Source organism: Podarcis bocagei (assembly GCF_964188305.1).
Source record: "Podarcis bocagei genome assembly, chromosome: 6".
In the NCBI taxonomy this organism is placed as follows: domain Eukaryota; kingdom Metazoa; phylum Chordata; class Lepidosauria; order Squamata; family Lacertidae; genus Podarcis; species Podarcis bocagei.
In genome coordinates, this window is record NC_138130.1 from 76,335,107 (window position 1) to 76,355,602 (window position 20,496).

Below are 20,496 nucleotides of genomic sequence, written 5' to 3' on the forward strand. Positions count from 1 at the left end.
AATTTACTTCATAAATTCATCTCGTCTCAAAATAAATTATGCATTTATCTAAGAAATTTATATTTGTTTTTGAAAAAGTGCACAAACTCCATGCTTTGTTGTTTAAAAAAACATGAGGAAGTGGTAAATTTCTATATAATGTGTATTAATTTTGCCCCATACCCCAATAATGAAGCCTTTTGCATGTGCACCCTGCATTTTTTAAATCCATATGTCTAGCCACAAGGGTCAGAAACTTGTTTTTAATTAGTATTTTTTTTAATGGAACCGGATTTTCACAAGGGTTCTCATTAAATATTGTGTGACTCATTTAACAATGTATCAGCTATATATGGAGTTGCCTATGGACTATCAGTCCTCAAACTGAATGAATATTATACATGTGACGTGTATCACCAGGGATTTTCTAGTCTTTAGTGATGGGAAAGGGTGTACACTGTTTGCAAGCATATTCAGTGTCTCAAAAGGAGAAGAAAAACAACAACACACGTGTGTTGTAGTCTTAAGTCCTATTAAACAATACTGAAACCAGTGGGTTTAAACAACCCATAACTTAGTTAGGAACAAATGCTCTGCACAAATAGGATCTCTGGTTCAACCCTGACACAGATCGCTCTCCCTACCAGGTGTCAAATGCATACCCTTACCAAGGGAATGTCTGTAAAAACAATTCAAAAGACGTGACAATCAATGTAATCTGAAAAGCACTAGCTACTATGATAAAGACCATCAATATAAAATCATAATATCCACACTTACTGAGAGCCTAAAAATTCCAAAATCTTTAAATATGGTATCAAATATAACTGTATCATCAAGCAAAAGATATAGGAAATACCCTATGTTGCCTTCTATAAATGCACACCATACAAGTGCATCTAACCCAATGCAACAAAAAACAAAACCTATGTATGCTCCTTATTGATGCCTGCTGGTAAAATCCCTCATGCTGTAGCTCATCAAACCATACTGAAATGTGTGTTACCCAACAGGGCATATAGACCCTGCATGATGCTTTGAAGGTTGACTGACAGAGTACTGTCAGAATATGGGATGAAGAAGAGTTTGGATTTGATATCCCACTTTATCACTACCCTAAGGAGTCTCAAAGCGGCTAACATTCTCCTTTCCCTTCCTCCCCCACAACAAACACTCTGTGAGGTGAGTGAGGCTGAGAGACTTCAAAGAAGTGTGACTAGCCCAAGGTCACCCAGCAGCTGTATGTGGAGGAGCGGAGACACGAACCCAGTTCACCAGATTACAAGACTACTGCTCTTAACCACTACACCACACTGGATATTAGTATCATATCTACAAAACTGCACACCAAATTACAGTGGCAGCTTTTAAGGCTCAGGTATACTTAACAGTTTCATCTGGTCCCAAAAGCAGCTCTATGAGTTGAGGCAACTTCATCAGAGGCAACTCGTTACCAACCACGATTAAAAAGCTTGTGAAGAGAGGACTTTGAGCAAAGGCATCACCATCAAGTATGTGGAAGCAAATTAACTACATCAAATTACTAGGAAGAGGTAGGGATAAGCAGCGCCACTTGAAACAGCTGGACAAAGTCAGAAATGGATTCTTTCAACTCTGTAGTCTATGCTGGACCTTTGCATTGCCCGGGGACATCTCAGGTTAATACTAAGCCTTATGGGGGAGTCCAGGGTATGGGAAAGCATAACTTTTAGTTTTCTCTGAATGCAATGTAAAGTCGAAGAACTGATTTTTTCCCTCTGCAAGAGCAAAAAAGAAAAAGAGACAAGCCCCCTCAAGCTACTTTTGTCCCAGTGAATTGAATTGCCTAATCGAAGTGTCATATTGAGTTCTGTACACTCACAGACTCAAATGCTGTGCTAAACTCAAACTAGATAACTAGAGTAACCCTTTTTCAGTGAAGGTGCCCTGAATTTCTCTTTGCTTTTACAGATGACTCGCTACCTGCAAATACGAGATTTGGCCTGGCTGGACCATAACTCTTACCACATTAGGGGATAATTTATTTTTTCTACAGTGTAATACCTAATGGACCCAAAAAGAATAAATGCTGAGTAAAAGTTTAGGTTTTCTTCCCAACAATCTGTTTATGGAGCACAAAGTTTGTGGGGAGGTTGTATTAAGTCCATTGTTTACTGAGCATACACACACACACACACACACACACACACACACACACACACACACCAGCATTGCTATGTGGATATGTATTTTATCTAGATGGGATTAAGGAATTATTACTGTTGAAAAAGAGATAGATCAAATATATTTGATAAGCCCAGTTAGACAGGTTTGATTTGCACTGAATTGCCTGTCCCAGACAGTTGGGTGCAGTGTTTGTCCTATTACTGGTATTGCATGGAATGGAATTGGGAAAGTAAATGATGGGAATGGAATCTTCCAGCTAACTATTTTATTGTAGGTAAACATCAAGTGGCTCTGATTTCTGTTATGGTTCATACATAGCATATGTATGACATTTTCACATTACATCTCATACTAATGAGCCTGAATGCCTCCCATGGTAGATATTGATATGGCCTTTATCTAGACATTTAATATATTGCTTAGAACACTTTCTCACAGTATCTTCTTTGCACAAATGAGCATTTTCACCACAAGCCATTGCCTCATGCAGGAGAAGCATCTGGTCCCTAGAATGGGAACAGGCCAGGCTAACTGTCACAGGGCAGTGGAACTACTTAGCTGACTTTCTGCTACAAATAGTGATTCAAGAAAGCACACAGGGAGCTAATTGGGGCAAATGCTGAATATGTCATCTCGGCCCAGCAACTTAGGAACTACTCCATTTAAAAACAAAAAAGATAAGGAACTTGTAATGGAAGTGTCAATAAGTTGCAGAGCATGCAAACGCATAATGAAAATATAGGTGCAAATTAATAGCTGAGGAAACCCCATCTGTTAAACAATTTTCATAATATATATCTAGTCACTTAGAAAGAGGTAACACTAGAATATGTGCACAGGAAGAATGAGGCTACTGTTGACAAAGCACCCCTTCTATCCATAATTTGACTGTCACAGTAAGAAATTGGATATGGTGCCTATTCTTTCCTCCCCCACAGCTAACTAAAAGAATTTCATACGGATTTAAGGTCATGATAGAACAACTTTTTGTTTGACCCATAGATTCATAGAAATGTACAGCTGGAAGGGACTCCAATGGTCATCTAGTCTAAACACCTGAAATTCAGGAATGCCTCAGGAAAAACAGGGTTTTTTTTATTAACTGAAGTTCAACTGAAGATAGAGGCATCTAATTATCTCCCCACAAACCCCCAACAACCACTAGAAAGGAGCCTCCAATTTCACTCCCATATCTTCTCAACATTCAGTGTATTTTTATTTTTTTTACATTTCTGGCAGTGAAGTTGTCTTTCCTCAAACTTGTTGGCTCCTGAACCCTGGCAAGTGCTGCCTACTGCCCACCCTTATTACAAGACTGATCCACAGAGGAAAGTTCTGCCGTTTGAGCTACAGAAATATTCACGGCTTGGTTAGCTTTGGTAATCACTGTGCCCAACATGGAATCCCTGAACGTGCTACAAAAGGTGGTCATCCAGCTTTGAAGCTCACCATCCCAGAATATGAAGAGGGCAATGACTGTGCTGAGTAGGTGCGGTTGTTTTTCTTCTCTGCTTGCTCATCCCAAACCAATCTGTTTACCGTACAAAAGTGGCAGAACAGTCATGAAGAATGAATCAGGGGCTGATGTCATTCTGAGAAATGGCATTTCAGCTTTCATTACCAGAATACCTCCCAGAATTAAAGCTGATTTGCATTGATATTTGCCATCTGAATTATTAAAGGGCTTCTTTCCCCATACCTCAGCTCCTCTCCCTTTACCCCAGGCTTCTGTGCTACAGTCGACAGCAACTGTGACAATTTAACCATCTCACCAGGGAGGAAGCCTGCTTGCTACAGGCAGCTTATGGGCTTAGAGGAACTGGTGGCTGATGTGAGAGGAAAAAAATGTCTGGTATATTTTGCATATCTGGTAAAAGAAAAGACAAGGGAGGAAAGCAATTCCCCCTACTTTTGTTGCGGGGGGGGATGTAAATATGCCTTTACTTTCTCCTATCTATCTTCCAATTAATGGCAGTATAATAGCACCATTTAGTATAGAAGTGAAGCACTGGGAGTCTCCTAATCATCTAGGGTTGAACTGTACTTTATAATTCTAAAAAGAAGCGATGAACACCTGCACCTCAGCTGTGGTTTTCTTTTAAGTAGTTGAATGTTTTGTGAAGGGACAGACTATCTGACATTCAGAGTTTGATCCTGATTTGGTGCTGGGACTTAAACTCACTGGAATTCTCTATAGTCCTGTTATTTTTATTTTGTTTTTATTATCCTTAGACATCAGTGCAACAAGCCACATGCTTCATTCACAGACCAGTTATAAAGGTCATTGCTAACATAGAATAACTAAACATTGGCAAGTGAGTTTAGCAGATAAGAAGGGGTGGTCATCCAGAAATATACAGAAATATACCCAAGTAGAAAAAAGGGTTACTTTGCAGGAAACTTTAGAAATGATGAAGGCTCCAGGATAGATTTTCAAAGCAATGAGCATCCACTTAACTCCTGTAATACACACCAATGATCTGTACGCAATGTGGAATGACTTCCGCGGTAACATTAGGAGAGATGTCTGAATGTTGCAAGACTAATATTCCAAGGAGGAAGAAAATAAAATGCTGTGGGAGAGCAGCCCTTTGGAGCAAAATTAGGTCTTGGAAGTTAGCAGATTGCAAGCATATAACTTAATTAAGGGGGGTGGGAAACAGAACACATTTCCAATCATACCTCAGGAGCTGGCACAGTTGCACCTAGTACTGGCAACGGCAGAAGGGGAACGGCTGGTTACTTCAGAATTCAGTGGAGGAAACATTCTCTCTGCCTTGCTTTGCTCACATTTCTTTCGTTGGCTTGTTTCCCTTCTTCCGCCCCATTTATTCTTGGCAGCCTTTCCCTCCCTTGCTTATTATATAGCTTGTTTCAATGGGATAGGACCAGGCCTTTTGGATTATTATCATTTTGCTGCTGCTGCTACTACTACTTCTGAAAGCCAGCGTAATGTAATGAATGGCTGGAGTGTCAGAGCAGGGCTGGGGAGACACCAGTTTCAAGCCACCACTCAATCTTGAAATTCACAGGGTGATCTTGAGCCTGTCCCTTTCTCTCAGTGTAACCTACTTCACACAGTTGTTGTGAGGGTTTAAAGGGCAGAACATACCATGCATGATGCCTTAATCTTGAACAAAAGGTGGGATAGAAATGTAACACTGTCACTAGTATTACTTAGGGGTAGTAGCAATGTTAGTAGCATTGGTAGGGATAGTAGCACGAAGCTGCCTTATCTTGAGTTAAGCCACTGTTCCACCTAGTTCAGTACTGTCTTCACGGATTGGCAGTGACTCTTCAGGGTTTTAGTCGGGAGCTCTCTGAGCCCTGTTTGGAGATGTTGGGGATAAAAACTGGGACTTTCTGCGTGAGGACTGTAAATATATTAGTTGATTTCAAATGCTGCTTTCCTAAGATGTTTTCTAGGGAATAATCTCTGCTTCATTCTTTGCTGCTTTGGTGGGGGTGGTTTTTTTTAGAGAGTGGAAAGGGGCCTTTAATAGTTGCAAGACAGGCAAAAGTACAACTGGTGCAGTTTCTTCCTGCATGCATGCCATGCAAAATCAGAGAGGCTTTCCCAGAAACTCTGTTTACCTTAGTCCTATGTATAAACTGTAAGGTTGGCTCACAATTTGACAATCCCCCCTCCGATTTAACTGTGACTAAACTAAAATTAATCTCCAACTTTTCCATTCCCATCCATTTCCCTCCTAATTTCCGATCCGTGCCTGCTGTTTAATTTCACAGTATTTCTTGCTCTGTAAATTTCTTCTATGACAGCATTAATCTCCTCTAACACCTTGGCTCATATTGTCAAATTTCTTATTCTTAAAAAGACAGAAGTCAGAAGACACAGTCTGGGTTTCATTTTGTGTTTTTCGCTAATCTGAATAAGAGCGGAATCCATTTCTAAAGGAAATGGCACCTAAAGAGTGAATTGTGAGTCTGTCCGGGGTAATTGCTGAATTGAAATTGATTCTCTCCAACATCTGCTGGGATCATCAGCATTGATAACATGTGGGAGCTAGAGTAGGCACCGTCAGAAGTTGAATTTGCACACGTCTTGCTACATTCTTTGAAAAATTGTAAATCTTCTTGCTAAAGCTTAATAGGATGCAAATATGTATGAAAATTACATTCCTTGAAGATGGAAGGAAATTACTGGTACAGGTCAAGGAAAAAAACACACCTTGTAATGTAAAAGACAGTTATTTACAAATGGGTTCATACTGTCCCAAAAAAAGAACATTTTGGAGAGTCACATCTATAACTATCATTTACCTGAGAATTCAGAAGTAATTGTACTGGTGTTCAGCAAGGAACCTGTGGCCTTCCTGATATTGTTGGACTACAACTCCCCAGCCAGCATGCCATGCTCAGTAGCTGAGGATGATGGGAGTTGTTGTCCAGCAACTTCTGGAGGAACATAGGTTCCCTATCCCTCATCTGTGGAAAATTTCACTGGGCACAGTTAGAATCTGCATTGCCATTTTATGATAAGGCTAAAATATGCCATATGTGTGTGTGTGGGTGTGTTATAATATAGATGAAAACACTGTGGAATCATCTTGGGGTCACTTCACACTTTACATTTTTAGGTGTGCACATAAGGTTTTGTCTTGCTAAGCATTGTTCTGAAAACAGCTGATTGAAAACACATGCATCATACAGAAATATTCATCAGAAACTGGCTGTGCCTTCACATAGAGTGCATAGTTGATAATGAACCTGGTTTTGTTGCTGATTGATGTGTGATGCAGCACTTAGTCTGGAAGGCTTCAGTGTCAAGAAGCTCTTAGTATTGCCATAAGCATGTTCTTTTTCTGTCTAAGATAAATGCTAAAAGGATAAATAATCAGAAAGCAACCTCCCTATTCTGATTGCCCTGTGGGTCAGGCTAATGACAGTGCCCTTTCCAAGACAACCAACATTAAAGTATCAAAGGAACAATTAAATGGTCAATGGGCCTGGCTGGTTTCTCACTCATTGAATTCCTACTAGCATCTCTTCTTTTGTAACACAAAACGGGGGGGGGGGGGAAGCCAACCTGTTTTCTTCTATGGCCTATCTGCAAAAATAGTCTATAGAGAGACTTAAGACTGCAGGTAAGAAATGACTATTGGCACCATACTAGAAGCCAATTTTGTGATTTTGAAAGGCTCACTTTGAACTCATTATTAGAAGGGCAAGGCCTTTTCACTTTGTCTGCGGCTAGTGATAGGTTCCCTTATTGCTATATTGTATTTGCAATGACAAAGACCACATCTATTAGATGAAAACAGCTGCTAGCAGCAAGCAGAATGTCCCAGTGTTGACTGGCACAGTCTGATGTAGAAAAAACACACCCATCAACACTTTGTTGATCCAATGAGCTTACCTTTTCCTGGCTGTTTTTACACTGAAACATCCTCTGCTGGTGTGCAAAACAGGAAACAATAAGAAGCACATAGATATAGACCAAGGCTACCTACCTGTAGGGGTGAGGTGTCTCCAAGTGATAACAGGTTCAGGGCGCCCATTTGCCATACACACCAGGGTCACGTTACTGCCTTCATTCACAGTGACATCTGATGAGATGTTGGAGATCTTTGGTGGAACTACGGAAACAAAAAGATTGGTTGGTTTTGGCTCAGCTTTTCAACTTCAGAGCAGCTCTACCCTATAGTTGGGTTACTGAGTGCCCTTCCTAATCCCCTCATTCTAAGAGTCAAGTAAAAATAACACGTTGAAGGCAAATATTCAGGTGCTACTCTCACTGATATACATTGCTGTTGTGCAACCCAACTCTCCGTACTCAGGAGCAAGCCCACTGTTTTTTTTATTATTTACTATAACTCATTACACAGGTGATCAGAATACCACAGAGTAGGGACAGGAAGAGGCAGAGAGTAAGTGACTGACACTTTTTAGCTTTGGACACTGAAGTCTTCAGGAACTACTTCAACAAAACTTAATGTATTCATTAATGATAAACCAAGACTGTGTTCAGTGGAGTTTGCTTTCTAATAAATCTGCATGGGAGTGCAGCCTTAGGGCCAAATTGCAAGTTATGGCAGCACCCCATATTTCAAACCTAGGTAGCACCAAATATCTGCAAAGGAGAGGAATGCTCTGCCTCAAGTGGATATACGCTGCACAGGAGAAACTGGACTCATAATATGCCTGCAGTTTTTCTGCAGCAGCCCATCTAGGCCAGCCACTTTAGCTTACTTCACTGTAGTCAGGTGGGGGGAGCATAGGAAGCTGTAGCTCTTTGGGATTTGAGATAGGAGACATTCCCAGTCCTGTTTGGAGATGTTGGGGATTGGACACTCTACCACTGAGTTGTGTCTATTCCCTAAAGGGCTTATAGCAGGAGGCAGGGACAGGATCCAGCACTCTGACAGGCAGATTCACCCCTCCAAATCACCTTCCCCACTCCTTCACTTCTGCCAAGCTCAACCCATGTTCTAAGTCTATGGGTCTGTCATAGCGCTCCCTAACAAGTCTGAAGTAAAAGTGCCTGTACCCTTGAATGTGAGAAAGCATTTACTCAGGGGATTTACTAATCTCTTTGTATAGCATGCAGTTTCCATTTGAAGGTAAGGTTGCGGTGTCTTCTTCGGCATGGCAGGAAGCTGAATTTGCTGTGAAATTCCCCCTACGATGCATATTTTTGCTTCGGAATCTGTGCTTTCGCTTCAAAGAGTCCTTGTGATTCTGTAAATAATCCTGGAAATGTGAACTGAGTGCAAACCAATGCAGTGTGTCATGCCAGGGCTATATTTAGCTGTGGAAGTACAGCTGAGTAAAGAAAATGTATACAATATTTGCTTGGCTCTTTTGATTTTGCTAGAGCCATGAGTCAGCTTACAGAGCACCAAGCAGGAACTCAGGAGCACAGACGGAATCAAATAGCTTTGATTCACTATGGAGGCTAAAATAACCACAAGGCTGAGTCACCTTAAGCGGTGGCTTCTTAGGTGAAAATCGTGCTCTCGTCCATTTGGAAGTTTGCTGGCTGGAAGCCTTTCAGCTGCTGTTTCCACCTCAAGCAGGGGCGGCCAATTTTTCCCTCAAGTCAATAAAGAGATAGGGTGGCTAAAGTGATGGTCGCCAACTTGGATGGCTTTAAAAGAAGTTCAGACAAATTCAAGGAGAACAAGGCTATTGACAGCTAACAGCCACTATGGCTATGTTCTACCTCAACTGTAGGAGGCATTATGTCTCTGAATAGCAGGTGCTGGAAATTGCAGATGGGCAGAGTATTGGTCTAGCTTGCAAGCTCACCTAATGTGACAACAGGATGCTGGACTATATGGGCCATTGACCTGATCCATCAGGCTCCTATTATGTTCTTAAGCAACTCAAGCAGATCTAAAAAGGAAGGGCCTGGGGAAACAACAGGAGTTGATACGAAGCTGAAGAAAAGAAGGTATGAGGAGAAAGCTGAAAATTAGGACTGCATGGAAGGAAATGGGCAGCTTGGAGAACTAGGTCAAGGCAACATAGGTTTGTAAGGCTTGAAGTACATGGGAATTCTGTCCATTATAGCTTAGCGTGCCGCTGAAACTAGCAACAAAAGGCTGTGAGAGCCAACAGAAAGAGTGATTGTGTGGGCTGAATTTCACATACTGTGATCAGAAGCACAAATCAGCCAGTTCTTTTGCATCGCACTGTTTCGAAAGTCGGGGGGAAGGGTTGGTTATCTCCTAATCAAATCAGGAGAGCCACTGAGAGTCATTTCTTCATATACAGTGGTATCTCAGTTTAAGAACAGTCTGGTTTAAGAACGATTTGGTTTACAAACTCCGCAAAACTGGAAATAGTGTCTTGATTTGAGTACTTTACCTCAGTCTAAGAAGGTAATCTGAATGGTGGAAGGGCACCAGTGGCGGGAGGCCTCATTAGGAAAAGTGTGCCTCAGATTAAGAACGGTTTTGGTTTGAGAACGGACTTCCGGAACAGATTAAGTTTGTAAACCAAGGTACCACTGTATTGCATATATTCTGTAGTCAACCTACTTTTTGAAAGTCAGCTTGTATATGGTTTATTCCAACTGCATAGAATTCCAACAAAACATAGTCCTACTGGGAGCTGGTTTCAGAATGCAAGGCTTTGTTGAAGACCTGTCATTTGCAAGTGGCAGGGCAGCCCGCCCTGTTTCACTGCCTGGAGAAAACTGAAGCATTTGGCAGAGTGACCAGACTGACAATTAATAAAACTAAACCAGAATTGTTGTGTCTGAACTGATTTACAAGATGAATTAAGAAAGAAGATAGACTTTATGATCTGCCCACAATATATTAAATATCTTGGAATTGATATAACAAAAACCTGGGAAAAACTTTATAAAGCTAATTTTCTGCCATTAATAAGAAATATTAAGAACGATTTCAAAAAGTGGTCTAGGCAGACATTATCATGGATGGGAACAGTGTCCTAGGTGAAAATGAAAGTTCTACCATTTTTTTTTAAAGTTTTGTTTCAGACTATACCCATTTGTATTTTGACATAGAATTATTTTTTTTAAGTAGCAAAAGATGATAGCTGTACCTCATTTACAAAGTTATCATGCCACAGCATGATAACTTTGTAAATTAGGTACAGCAAGACACACACACACACCTTGAGACTGTTGATAGATCACAGCTAATTGTAATCTGGGTCTTCTACCCCAGTGTACAAAGTTTGCTATCATTTTTTGCTGTTTTCCTTCAAAGCAATATTATTGTGAGTGACTTTTCCCCTTTGACCCTTGCCTTTAACCCCCCCCCCCCGAAATGGAACTTCACTCCCAAGAAAGTATTTGTATAAAAATGGGGCTTTCCTCCTCAACAACTTTGACCTGAACCCCAAAAAAGTTGGGGGTAGATCACTGCCAGATTTTAATTCTAAAAGTAGATCACAGTCTCTCGGGAGTTGGCCACCCCTGATACAGAGTACTAAGATTACCATTTTCAACATATATTAAAAACATTTTTTATTCTATAGTAAAGCGATTTGCTTAGATAGATCTGAAAGTATGGAAGATGTGGACACCTAAATTAGCTCCTTCAATCTCACTGTGGATGCCTTTTGTACTGCACCCACTTTTTATATGACAGGAAAATCATAGAATCATAGAATTGGAAGGGACCATGAGAGTAACTTAGTCCAACCCCCTGTAATGAAGGACGCTTTTGCCTGACATGGGGTTCGAACCCATGTCCCTGAGATTAAGAGTCTCATGCTCTACCAACTGAACTCTATGACAAAACTGATTGAAAAGAACGTGCTATTCAGAAATGGAGAGAGAAAGGTCCTTATAGACTAACTGATTCATTTGAAAATGGTTCACCTATATCAGCTGAACAAATGAGAAAAGTTGGAACGCAGATTGTAATTTTGTTTGATGTTTTATGCTCATCAAACTCTGAAGTTAAAGTGCATGCTACAAGACCTTTAACATCATTTGAAAATTTGATTATTACATAGAACGAATATAAATTATTCCATCTAAACTCTATCAAATAATTAATGAGTTAACAATCAAAAAACTGTAATTCTGTGAGCCTGGTCTAGGGACTGTAACATTCTGCCACCCTAGGCGGCTTCCTTAGTTTGCCCTGGCAAGTGATTTTCAGCACCATCTATGTAGCACTGGAGCTGCCCCTCCCCCGGCATCTGTGGGCACCACAACACCATCAGGCATTCTCCTGGGTGTCTTTCAAGGCCCCTTCCCAATTTTATATGGGAATTTTTGGGATTTCAGGAGGGGGTTGCTTGTTTTTTGTGACATGTTGGTTTCTTGTTTTGGCTTGTTCGGAGATGTCTGCTTTTGAGCATTACCACTTTTCCTTCTTGGAAATGTGTGTGTTTTGTGTCGCCCAAAACAATTCTTGGTTTTCTAAATGTGTCTCCAAATGATTGGGGGCCCCTGATGAAAGAAATGCTTCAGCAAGCCCCAGAGAGGTACAGACAACCTCATAGTTCAGTTTCTTCATCTTTTTTTTTAATTCAAATTTCTGATATTTTAGGCTGATTGCTTCCCAATGCCTCCTGCTTGTACAAATCTGTCCATGTGGCAACCTTACTACTGGCAAACTCCCTTGGGAAGCCTGCCCTGCTTGCTTGGGAGGGCTATGATGAACATTACAGTCCCAGAATACACTCAGCCTCTAAAGCAAGACTGGATCTTACACGGTCAACATTCAGAGTCATCCACTACTTAAAACAGACCAAAATCATTTGAAGCCTTCCTCTCTAATGGGTCTCCCCCCACTGTGTCAAAAATCATAGGTGTTAAAAGCAGCATCGTCTTAATTTGCAGCATTGTACTAGCTTCTCTCTCTTCCCCACCTGCTTTGTATGCAATTTTTAAAGGACAATTTTAAATTGGGAAGTCTTGGCTGCATTAAGGACAATCTTGGCTCTCCTGCGCTAATAGAGTTGTTGTGGACCTTAGCAGCAGCTTGAAATATTTGTAAAGCTTTTAAAGCAAGCTTGAACTACTCTAGGTGCTCCGTGATTACTGTGAAATTCGTTTGAGATATTTTAGGGAAAGCGATTTGTGAATGGAATCAGATAAATAATGGGGGAAGTTGTTTTGTACTCTTTCATTTTTTTTAAAAAAAATACTTTTATTTTATTTAGCAAGCCTTTTAAACTGTATGGTCAGATTATTCTTTTTGTTTTGTCATTGCGGTATGTATTTTTGTTTTTATATTGTAAACCACCCTGAAATCTTTGGATGAAGGGTGGTATGGAAATTTAATATATATAGTCACCCAATTAGATGGAATAATATATTATTATTATTATTATTATTATTATTATTATTATTATTATTATTATTATTAAATAAGTATTGTCCCTAGTGGCTAAGACAGCTGGAGCATATGTAATATATTTAAGTTGTACATTAGGGGTAGACGTCTGTGAACTCTAACTTTATACATGCTTCCTTAATGAAGGGGGAGCATACATTGGAACTAGTGGAATCTACCTCTAAGTCAAGGTTGGGAATCCTTTTTCAGCCTGAGGGCGACATTCCCTCATGGACAACCTTTCAGGGCCACATGGTGTTTGGGGCTAGAGGCTAAAGTGAGCAGAGCAACAAATATTTTTGTACAGGAGGCTATATTCTTCCCACATTTCTCCACCCTCCATCCAGGCAAAAAAAGCGGCCTTATCACAGTGCAAGGAAAAACAAAAGCCAGGTCAGGATGAGCGGTGTGGCTTGGGGAGAGTCTGGACCGCCAAAGAAGCCAATCTTGACATCCAGAATACAGTGGTACCTCGGGTTACATATGCTTCAGGTTACAGACTCTGCTAACCCAGAAATAGTGCTTCAGGTAAAGAACTTTGCTTCAGGATGAGAACAGAAATCATGCTCTGGCGGCGCGGCAGCAGCAGGAGGCCCCATTAGCTAAAGTGGTGCTTCAGGTTAAGAACAGTTTCAGGTTAAGTACGGACCTCCGGAACGAATTAAGTACTTAACCCGAGGTACCACTGTACATTTTGCCAAATTCAACTGGGCTTTCTGATGTGACTTGTGGATCTATGCCACTTTCAGCACAACCTAAGAACAATGTGCCATTATAGAGAAGAAATGCCTTTGTGTAGAATCATAATTTTGGCAGTATTGTCCCAGTACTTGCACAAAATGTGCTAAAGAAAACTTCATCTCCCTAAAAGGACCACATTAATTCACAGTCTCTGGTCCCAGTGTTTCATGCTCCATTGGGGAAAGGGTCCAATAGTTATGTTCCTCTGGTGGGACACATGGGCATGGGTAGGTGGGGGGGGGAGCTGCCCCCATTAAGGAAACCAATAAAAATACTTAACTAACTGAGGTTCTGCTGTCTCCCAAGATAAATCCTGGCTACACCCATGGTGAGACAGCTGGACCACAGGCTATTCATGAGCATGGAACTGTGCATAGCATTGTTATAAGGTAGGCCACTGACAGGGCTCTACAGAAGCTGGCAGACAGTCTTTTCCCACTACATCATATCTAACCCTGGTGATTTTCAAGCTCTAGTTTTCATGACAGGAACAAGTCACATTGATGTAAATGATAAAAAGAATGAGACATGAAAACATACCAAAATCCCCCAGTGCAATCAGGGTTGCACTCAAGATGAAAGCAAGTGATTTGTTTCCACAAAACATTAGCATGTCTCTTAAGTGCCAACTGCACTTGTAACAAATGCGGGGGGAGGGAATATCTTCAAAAACACATACAGGCAAAACAGCTGCTGGAAGACAAATATCATTTTTAGACAAAGGCAGTAACTTCTGAGTGGCTCTCTTGATACTTCCTTGTTTACTACAACTGCACTAGTTTGTGAGTGAGTGCCTGTGCTGGCTCCTTTCTGTTTTCATATACAAGTTCCTAGTCTCATTTCTCTGGTTCCGATAATTCCTCCTCTCTGCTTCCCTCAAGCTACTTGTCTCCTCATTCTGACCCAATCACCCATCCAAGTCCATTGCTCTTTCATTTCCCTTGTGTCTTCATGACGTCAGCCATCTTGTACATAGGTGGGGGCAGGGGGGGGAGGTGAAGATAAGGAAAGGAGAGGCAAGGATGACCCTCCTCCTTAAAACTACCCAAGTATTTGGTTTGTGTAATGAACAGGATGATTCAAACATGCATATTCTGTGGTCCTACTTTTTTCTCTGTGCTAAACTAATTTTTTCTTTTACAATGTTATATTGCAAACTGTCTTGTGATCCTCAGATGAAGGGTGGTGTAGAAATTTAAATAGATTGATAGATATAGATAGTCATCATTTTATAGCTGTGGTATCCAGAGAATACTCATTTGTGCATTTGTCCAGCTTTCATGCCTAGCCCTGACCTGGTATCTTATTTTTTCATTCTAGTCTCTTTGCTTTGCTGTGTTGGACCATGTCTGAACTCCCTGTGATATCAGAATCATGAAATTGTAGAGTTGGAAGGGACCCAAAAGATCATCTAGTTCAGGCATAGGTAACCTCGGCCCTCCAGATGTTTTGAGACTACAATTCCCATCATCCCTGACCACTGGTCCTGTTAGCTAGGGATGATGGGAGTTGTAGTCCCAAAACATCTGGAGGGCCAAAGTTTGCCTATGGCTGATCTAAATAAAAAAATTCCTTCCAGTAGCACCTTAAAGACCAACTAAGTTAGTTCTTGGTATGAGCTTTCGTGTGCATGCACACTTCTTCAGATACACCGAAACAGAAGTTGCCAGATCCTTCTATATAGTGAGAAGGTGGGGAGGGGTATTACTCAGAAGGGTGGTGGGAATGGGAGATTGGCAGATAGCTGAGATGAGCCTGTTGACGACTCTTAACGACTGTAATAGGTCTTACAGGAAAAGGCAAGGGGTGAGAAGGTGAGAAATGGCTTAGTCATGTATAATGAGATAAGAATCCAATGTCTCTGTTCAGACCAGGTCTCTCCATGGTTTTAAGTTTGGTAATGAGTTGCAATTCAGCAGCTTCTCTTTCCAGTCTATTTCTGAAATTCCTTTGTAGTAAAACAGCTACTTTGAGATCTTGTATAGAATGTCCTGGGAGATTGAAGTGTTCTCCTACTGGTTTCTCTGTTTTGTGATTCTTGATGTCAGATTTACTGGAAGGAATTTTTTTATTTTGACTATGGCAGACCAACACAGCTACCTATCTGTAACTGGAATTATGGCTGATCTAGTTCAACTCCTGCAATGCAGGAATCACAGCTAAAAATACTGACTTTGGACTGTTGCCAGACTTTGTCTCTGCATCATATTTGGACATAAACTAATTCTCTGGCTTTTTGGACTGTGTTGTATATACAACTTATTGATGAGCTTTTGGTGGAGGTTTTTATCTTCTGTAACTGGGCCCCTGGCTCCTGAGGGCATCCTTGTGGAACGTGATGGGTGCACAGCAAAGCACTACAATCAGACCTTTCAGATAAGCTCCAACCTAGTGGTTTTCAGGTGAGTCATTTCACATTTGATTCAGTTGTGACTCAACAGAAGATGTACATACTTCTCTAACAAGCTAACAAGCCAAAATCTGGGGTTTCACACAATTTTCCCCACTTGTTGGGATTTTGGTTATCTAGAAAGCAAATATGAAAGGCACCATTCAGTCAAGAAATGAGAGAGGAGTCAATTCTCAAAAGTGTCTGTACTTACTCAATCTCAAAGCATTTCGGAAATACAATTTTCTTCTCCAGAGGCAATCCAGAGAGTATGCTTCATGACTCTAGCTAGGATATTTCTTTGGGATGTGGTAGCTAAAATGGTGTCCTCTAGATGTGGTTGGACAACACTTCACATTATCCCTGGCCATTGGCCATGTTGGATGGGGCTGATGGAGTTTGTAGTTCAACAACCTCTTGAGAGTACCACATTGGTTACCCCTGCTCAAATGTGTTTGATTCAGAAATGCCTAGGACTCAAGATGCACATTTCCCCTGATTGCCTCTTAAGAAGAAAGCTGGATTTCCAAAATGTGCTTGTCTTCACTAAACTTGGGCACTTTTGTGAATCAATTTCTCTCATGCGTCTTCAATTTTGGTGATCCACCATCTTTTTGACGTTCTACATCTGTTGTTCCTTTAGTGTGGAAAATGAGCACTCTAGCACTTTGTAGTCCTCAACTATAAGGGCGAAGAGCAAACCATTAAACCTGCGTCTTAAAAAAAGGAGTTTATAGTCATAAAAGCCTCCACAGGAGCTTCCCAATTAAGCCTTGAGGGCTGTAATTTCCTTGTCCCTAGCTCCTAATTAACAACATTTTGCAACAAATACAAAGAAACTAATCAGCCCCCAGGTGAAGATTAAAGGGAGGGGGGCATGCTGGCCATCACATGCACATACACACCTTGAGCATTTTAGAGCTGACACCTTGGCTGCTACAATTAGCAGTCCTTTCCTATGGCAACTAATTGGCATCAAATTGGCCTCATTAGTCATTGTTGAGTTAAAGTGAATGAGAGGAGTGTGAGGAAGGAGGAGAGGGGATTTAAAGAGGGGGCAGAACTGGTAAATAGAAGTGAGTGGCTAATTTTCCTCTTCTCCTCTACACTGTAGGCTAATCACTGCTCTTTACACCTATAACAAGAAGCAGCGTGATGCTGCCTCTGTCCACAAGGCTAACAATCTAAGCAAATTCCCAAGCCCTTTAGGGTGACGCATGCTAATGTCCACGAATCGCTTTGAAGATACAAAGTGCTACATAAGCATCCAATTTGATTTAGCAAGAACAGCTTCCTGTAATTTTTTGTTTTGGTTGAAATCTGCTCACAGGCACACAAGAGTGGCAGTTATCAAAGGTCAATTCAGTTAGTTACTACATCTGGGCTCTTTTAAAATATGTCAGAAAGAGAAATACTCATTAAGTTTTGTAGCAATATGACTAAGATATCAACTACCCATTTCACAAGTTTTATTTAGAGGGGTGAGGGGAAAGCTTTCAATAGGAATGGAATAAGCAAGAGAATAATGAGAACAACCATACAGCTTTGCCAGTGGGTTGTTTCAGTTGCATGGCTACTAGCCATGAAAACTACTTGTGCCTCCACTACTGGTAGCAGTAATACTTTTGAATACCAGTTGCTGGAAACCACAGCTTTTTGGGGTTGCCGCATCGCTCTGTTGACTCATATTAAGCTTGTGGTCAGTAGCGTCGCAAGGGGGCGGTGGTATGCCCCAGGTGCCATGTCGGGGTGTGTGTGACAAGAAGGCACACTACGGGGTGCTCGCCCCGCCGCCCCCAGGTGCGGCGGCATGAGCAGCCATTGCGCCACTGCAGCCGCATGTGGAGGATCCTCCGTTTGCAGAGGATCCCACCATCATCTGTACGGTGTTCGAGCGGCACCGGCAGCAAACCACTATGTACAACACATGCGCAGTGTCGCATGCATGTGCTGTAGGTAGCAATGCTGCACATGCGCCCTATGTAGCGACGCTATGCATGCATAGCAGCGCAACATGTGAGCAAACGGCAGTTTGCCCCGCCCCGGGTGTTGGTTAGCCTTCAGTCGTCCCTGCTTGTGGTCTACTAAGATCCCTAGATCCTTTTCACATGTACTATTGGCAAGTCAGATGTCACTCATCTTATATTTGTGCAGCAGGTTATTCCTGCCTCAGTGTAGAACCTTACATTTGCCCCTATCGAAATTCATTTTGTTAGTTCTCAAATCTGTTAAGGTAAACTTGAATCCCGTTTCTGTCTTCTGTGGCGTTAGCTACACTCCCAGTTTGGTGTCATCTGTAGATTTGATGAGCACCCCCTCAATTCCTTTATCCAGCTCATTTGTAAAGATGTTGTAAAGATGCAGAACCCTGTGGCACCCTACTTGTCACTTGTTTCCAGGTTGATGAGGAACCTCATGCCTTATGAGGCACGGCTAAGGGAGCTGGGCATGTTTAGCCTGGAGAAGAGGAGGTTAAGGGGTGATATGATAGCCATGTTCAAATATATAAAAGGATGTCACATAGAGGAGGGAGAAAGGTTGTTTTCTGCTGCTCCAGAGAAGCGGACACGGAGCAATGGATCCAAACTACAAGAAAGAAGATTCCACCTAAACATTAGGAAGAACTTCCTGACAGTAAGAGCTGTTCGACAGTGGAATTTGCTGCCAAGGAGTGTGGTGGAGTCTCCTTCTTTGGAGGTCTTTAAGCAAAGGCTTGACAACCATATGTCAGGAGTGCTCTGATGGTGTTTCCTGCTTGGCAGGGGGTTGGACTCGATGGCCCTTGTGGTCTCTTCCAACTCTATGATTCTATGATTCATTTGTGAGCACTCTGAGTTTGTTCAGTCAACCAGCTATCAATCCATCCAACAGTTACCTTGCCCAGCCCACTGTGATAATGGTTTGCTGCACTAGATGGGCCCTCGGCCTGATCCAGCAGGCGCCTCTTATGTTCTTACCATACTAGTAGCAAAAATTGGAGACATAGAAAATCATGGATAATGAGAAGAATGGAATGAAAAAGCAGACGTGGAGACCATCAGAACCTATCACTGAAAATGTCTCCATACTGGCTAAGGCAATGCATCAGGACACTTGATTCCTTGCCACTTTTATATACCATACTATGCCAAAATATGAGCCCAAAGCTAGAGGTGAATGAAGTAGTGGCTGTCTTTGCAGCACTCCTTACATTTTACCTGTGTTTTAAGGCAAGAAACTGGCAGCTGGCAACCAGACCAACCAGGTTTAAAGCGCATTCGTGAATCACAGAGTGTAATAAAGTCATTGGGCTTTTAATCTGCATGGATATATGTGGCAGGAACTTCTGAAGAGACAGGGAGGTGCAAAACCAAACCTTTTTCAGTCTTAATAACCTTGAACTTCGGGTGTGTGTGAAGATACAAATCTTAGGCTCGGACCTATCTGCGTAAATATTTTATTAGCCCCCTCCCCCTTTGCTGAGTAATCAAGTAGGCATTCTTCAAAGAGCACCTTTGAAGTGAGATCATTTAGTTTCCTGATTAGAAGAGGAAAAGAAGACTGGACTGTATCTCATAATAAACCAAAATCCTTTTAAGGGTGCTTTGCATTCAGAGAAGAAGGGCAGAAAAGATTCTGTATACTACGAACGCAGCACAGATAGACACACAGAACCACACACCTGTTCTGAACTAAATCCAACATCCTTATTTTATCACAGCCAACTGAGTTCATCAACTCGGAAGTGATTGTCACCTGCAAATACGTTAAATCTGATTTCAATCTAAATACTGATGCATCAGAATCCACCAACATTTCCAGGTCTCAAATATGCTGCTGCTTAGGTTTAGAAGCAAAATCTTTGCTTTGCAAATGCAATTCCAAAATCTTCCATTCAGTCACACAGGCAAATTGCTTTTCTTCTGAATTCATTGACTGGATTTCAGGCTCTGAATTTCTTGGTTGGAGGCACATACAGCTACCAATATTGGAGGGTTTTTGTTTTTTGTTTTGCTTCCAAATAAAAGTGTGCATATTAAGAGTGATTATTTATTAATATTTTAAAACTGTTATATACCACCTTCCATATCAGTCCCAAAGCAGTATCCAACCTTAAAAAAGTTATTCAATTAAAAACTCCACAATGCAACACAATACTATACCAGTGTTGAAAAGGTCAGATGTTTCTGCACACAAATCTCACCATCCAGGTAACAAAAGTAGATCTGGGGGAGCACAACTAGTGCAGTCACACCTGGCGCGGAGCTTCTGGAGTACTGAAGCTCCAGAACTATGACATCCAATGGAAAACGAGAGGTGGGAGGAAGGGGTGCCAGATTTTGGTGTTGCACAGGGTGCCACTAAAATTTGAGACCCCAAGATCTGCCACTGCAGGTAAAGAAGAAGCATGATCACAGTTCAACAACGCATTCCAGCCAGGTGAAGCACACTTGT

General features: G+C 41.5%; 1 protein-coding gene across 1 annotated transcript in view; it reads right to left on the bottom strand.

The window, feature by feature from the left end:
* The window catches only part of LSAMP (limbic system associated membrane protein), a gene marked incomplete at its 5' end in the record, with an annotated part of 261,058 nt that overhangs the window by 165,765 nt on the left and 74,797 nt on the right, over positions 1-20,496 (bottom strand). The window contains one exon of the mRNA XM_081196939.1: positions 7,617-7,742. Coding sequence (XP_081053065.1) covers positions 7,617-7,742 — 126 coding nt within the window. The remainder of the gene's footprint in view (positions 1-7,616; positions 7,743-20,496) is intronic.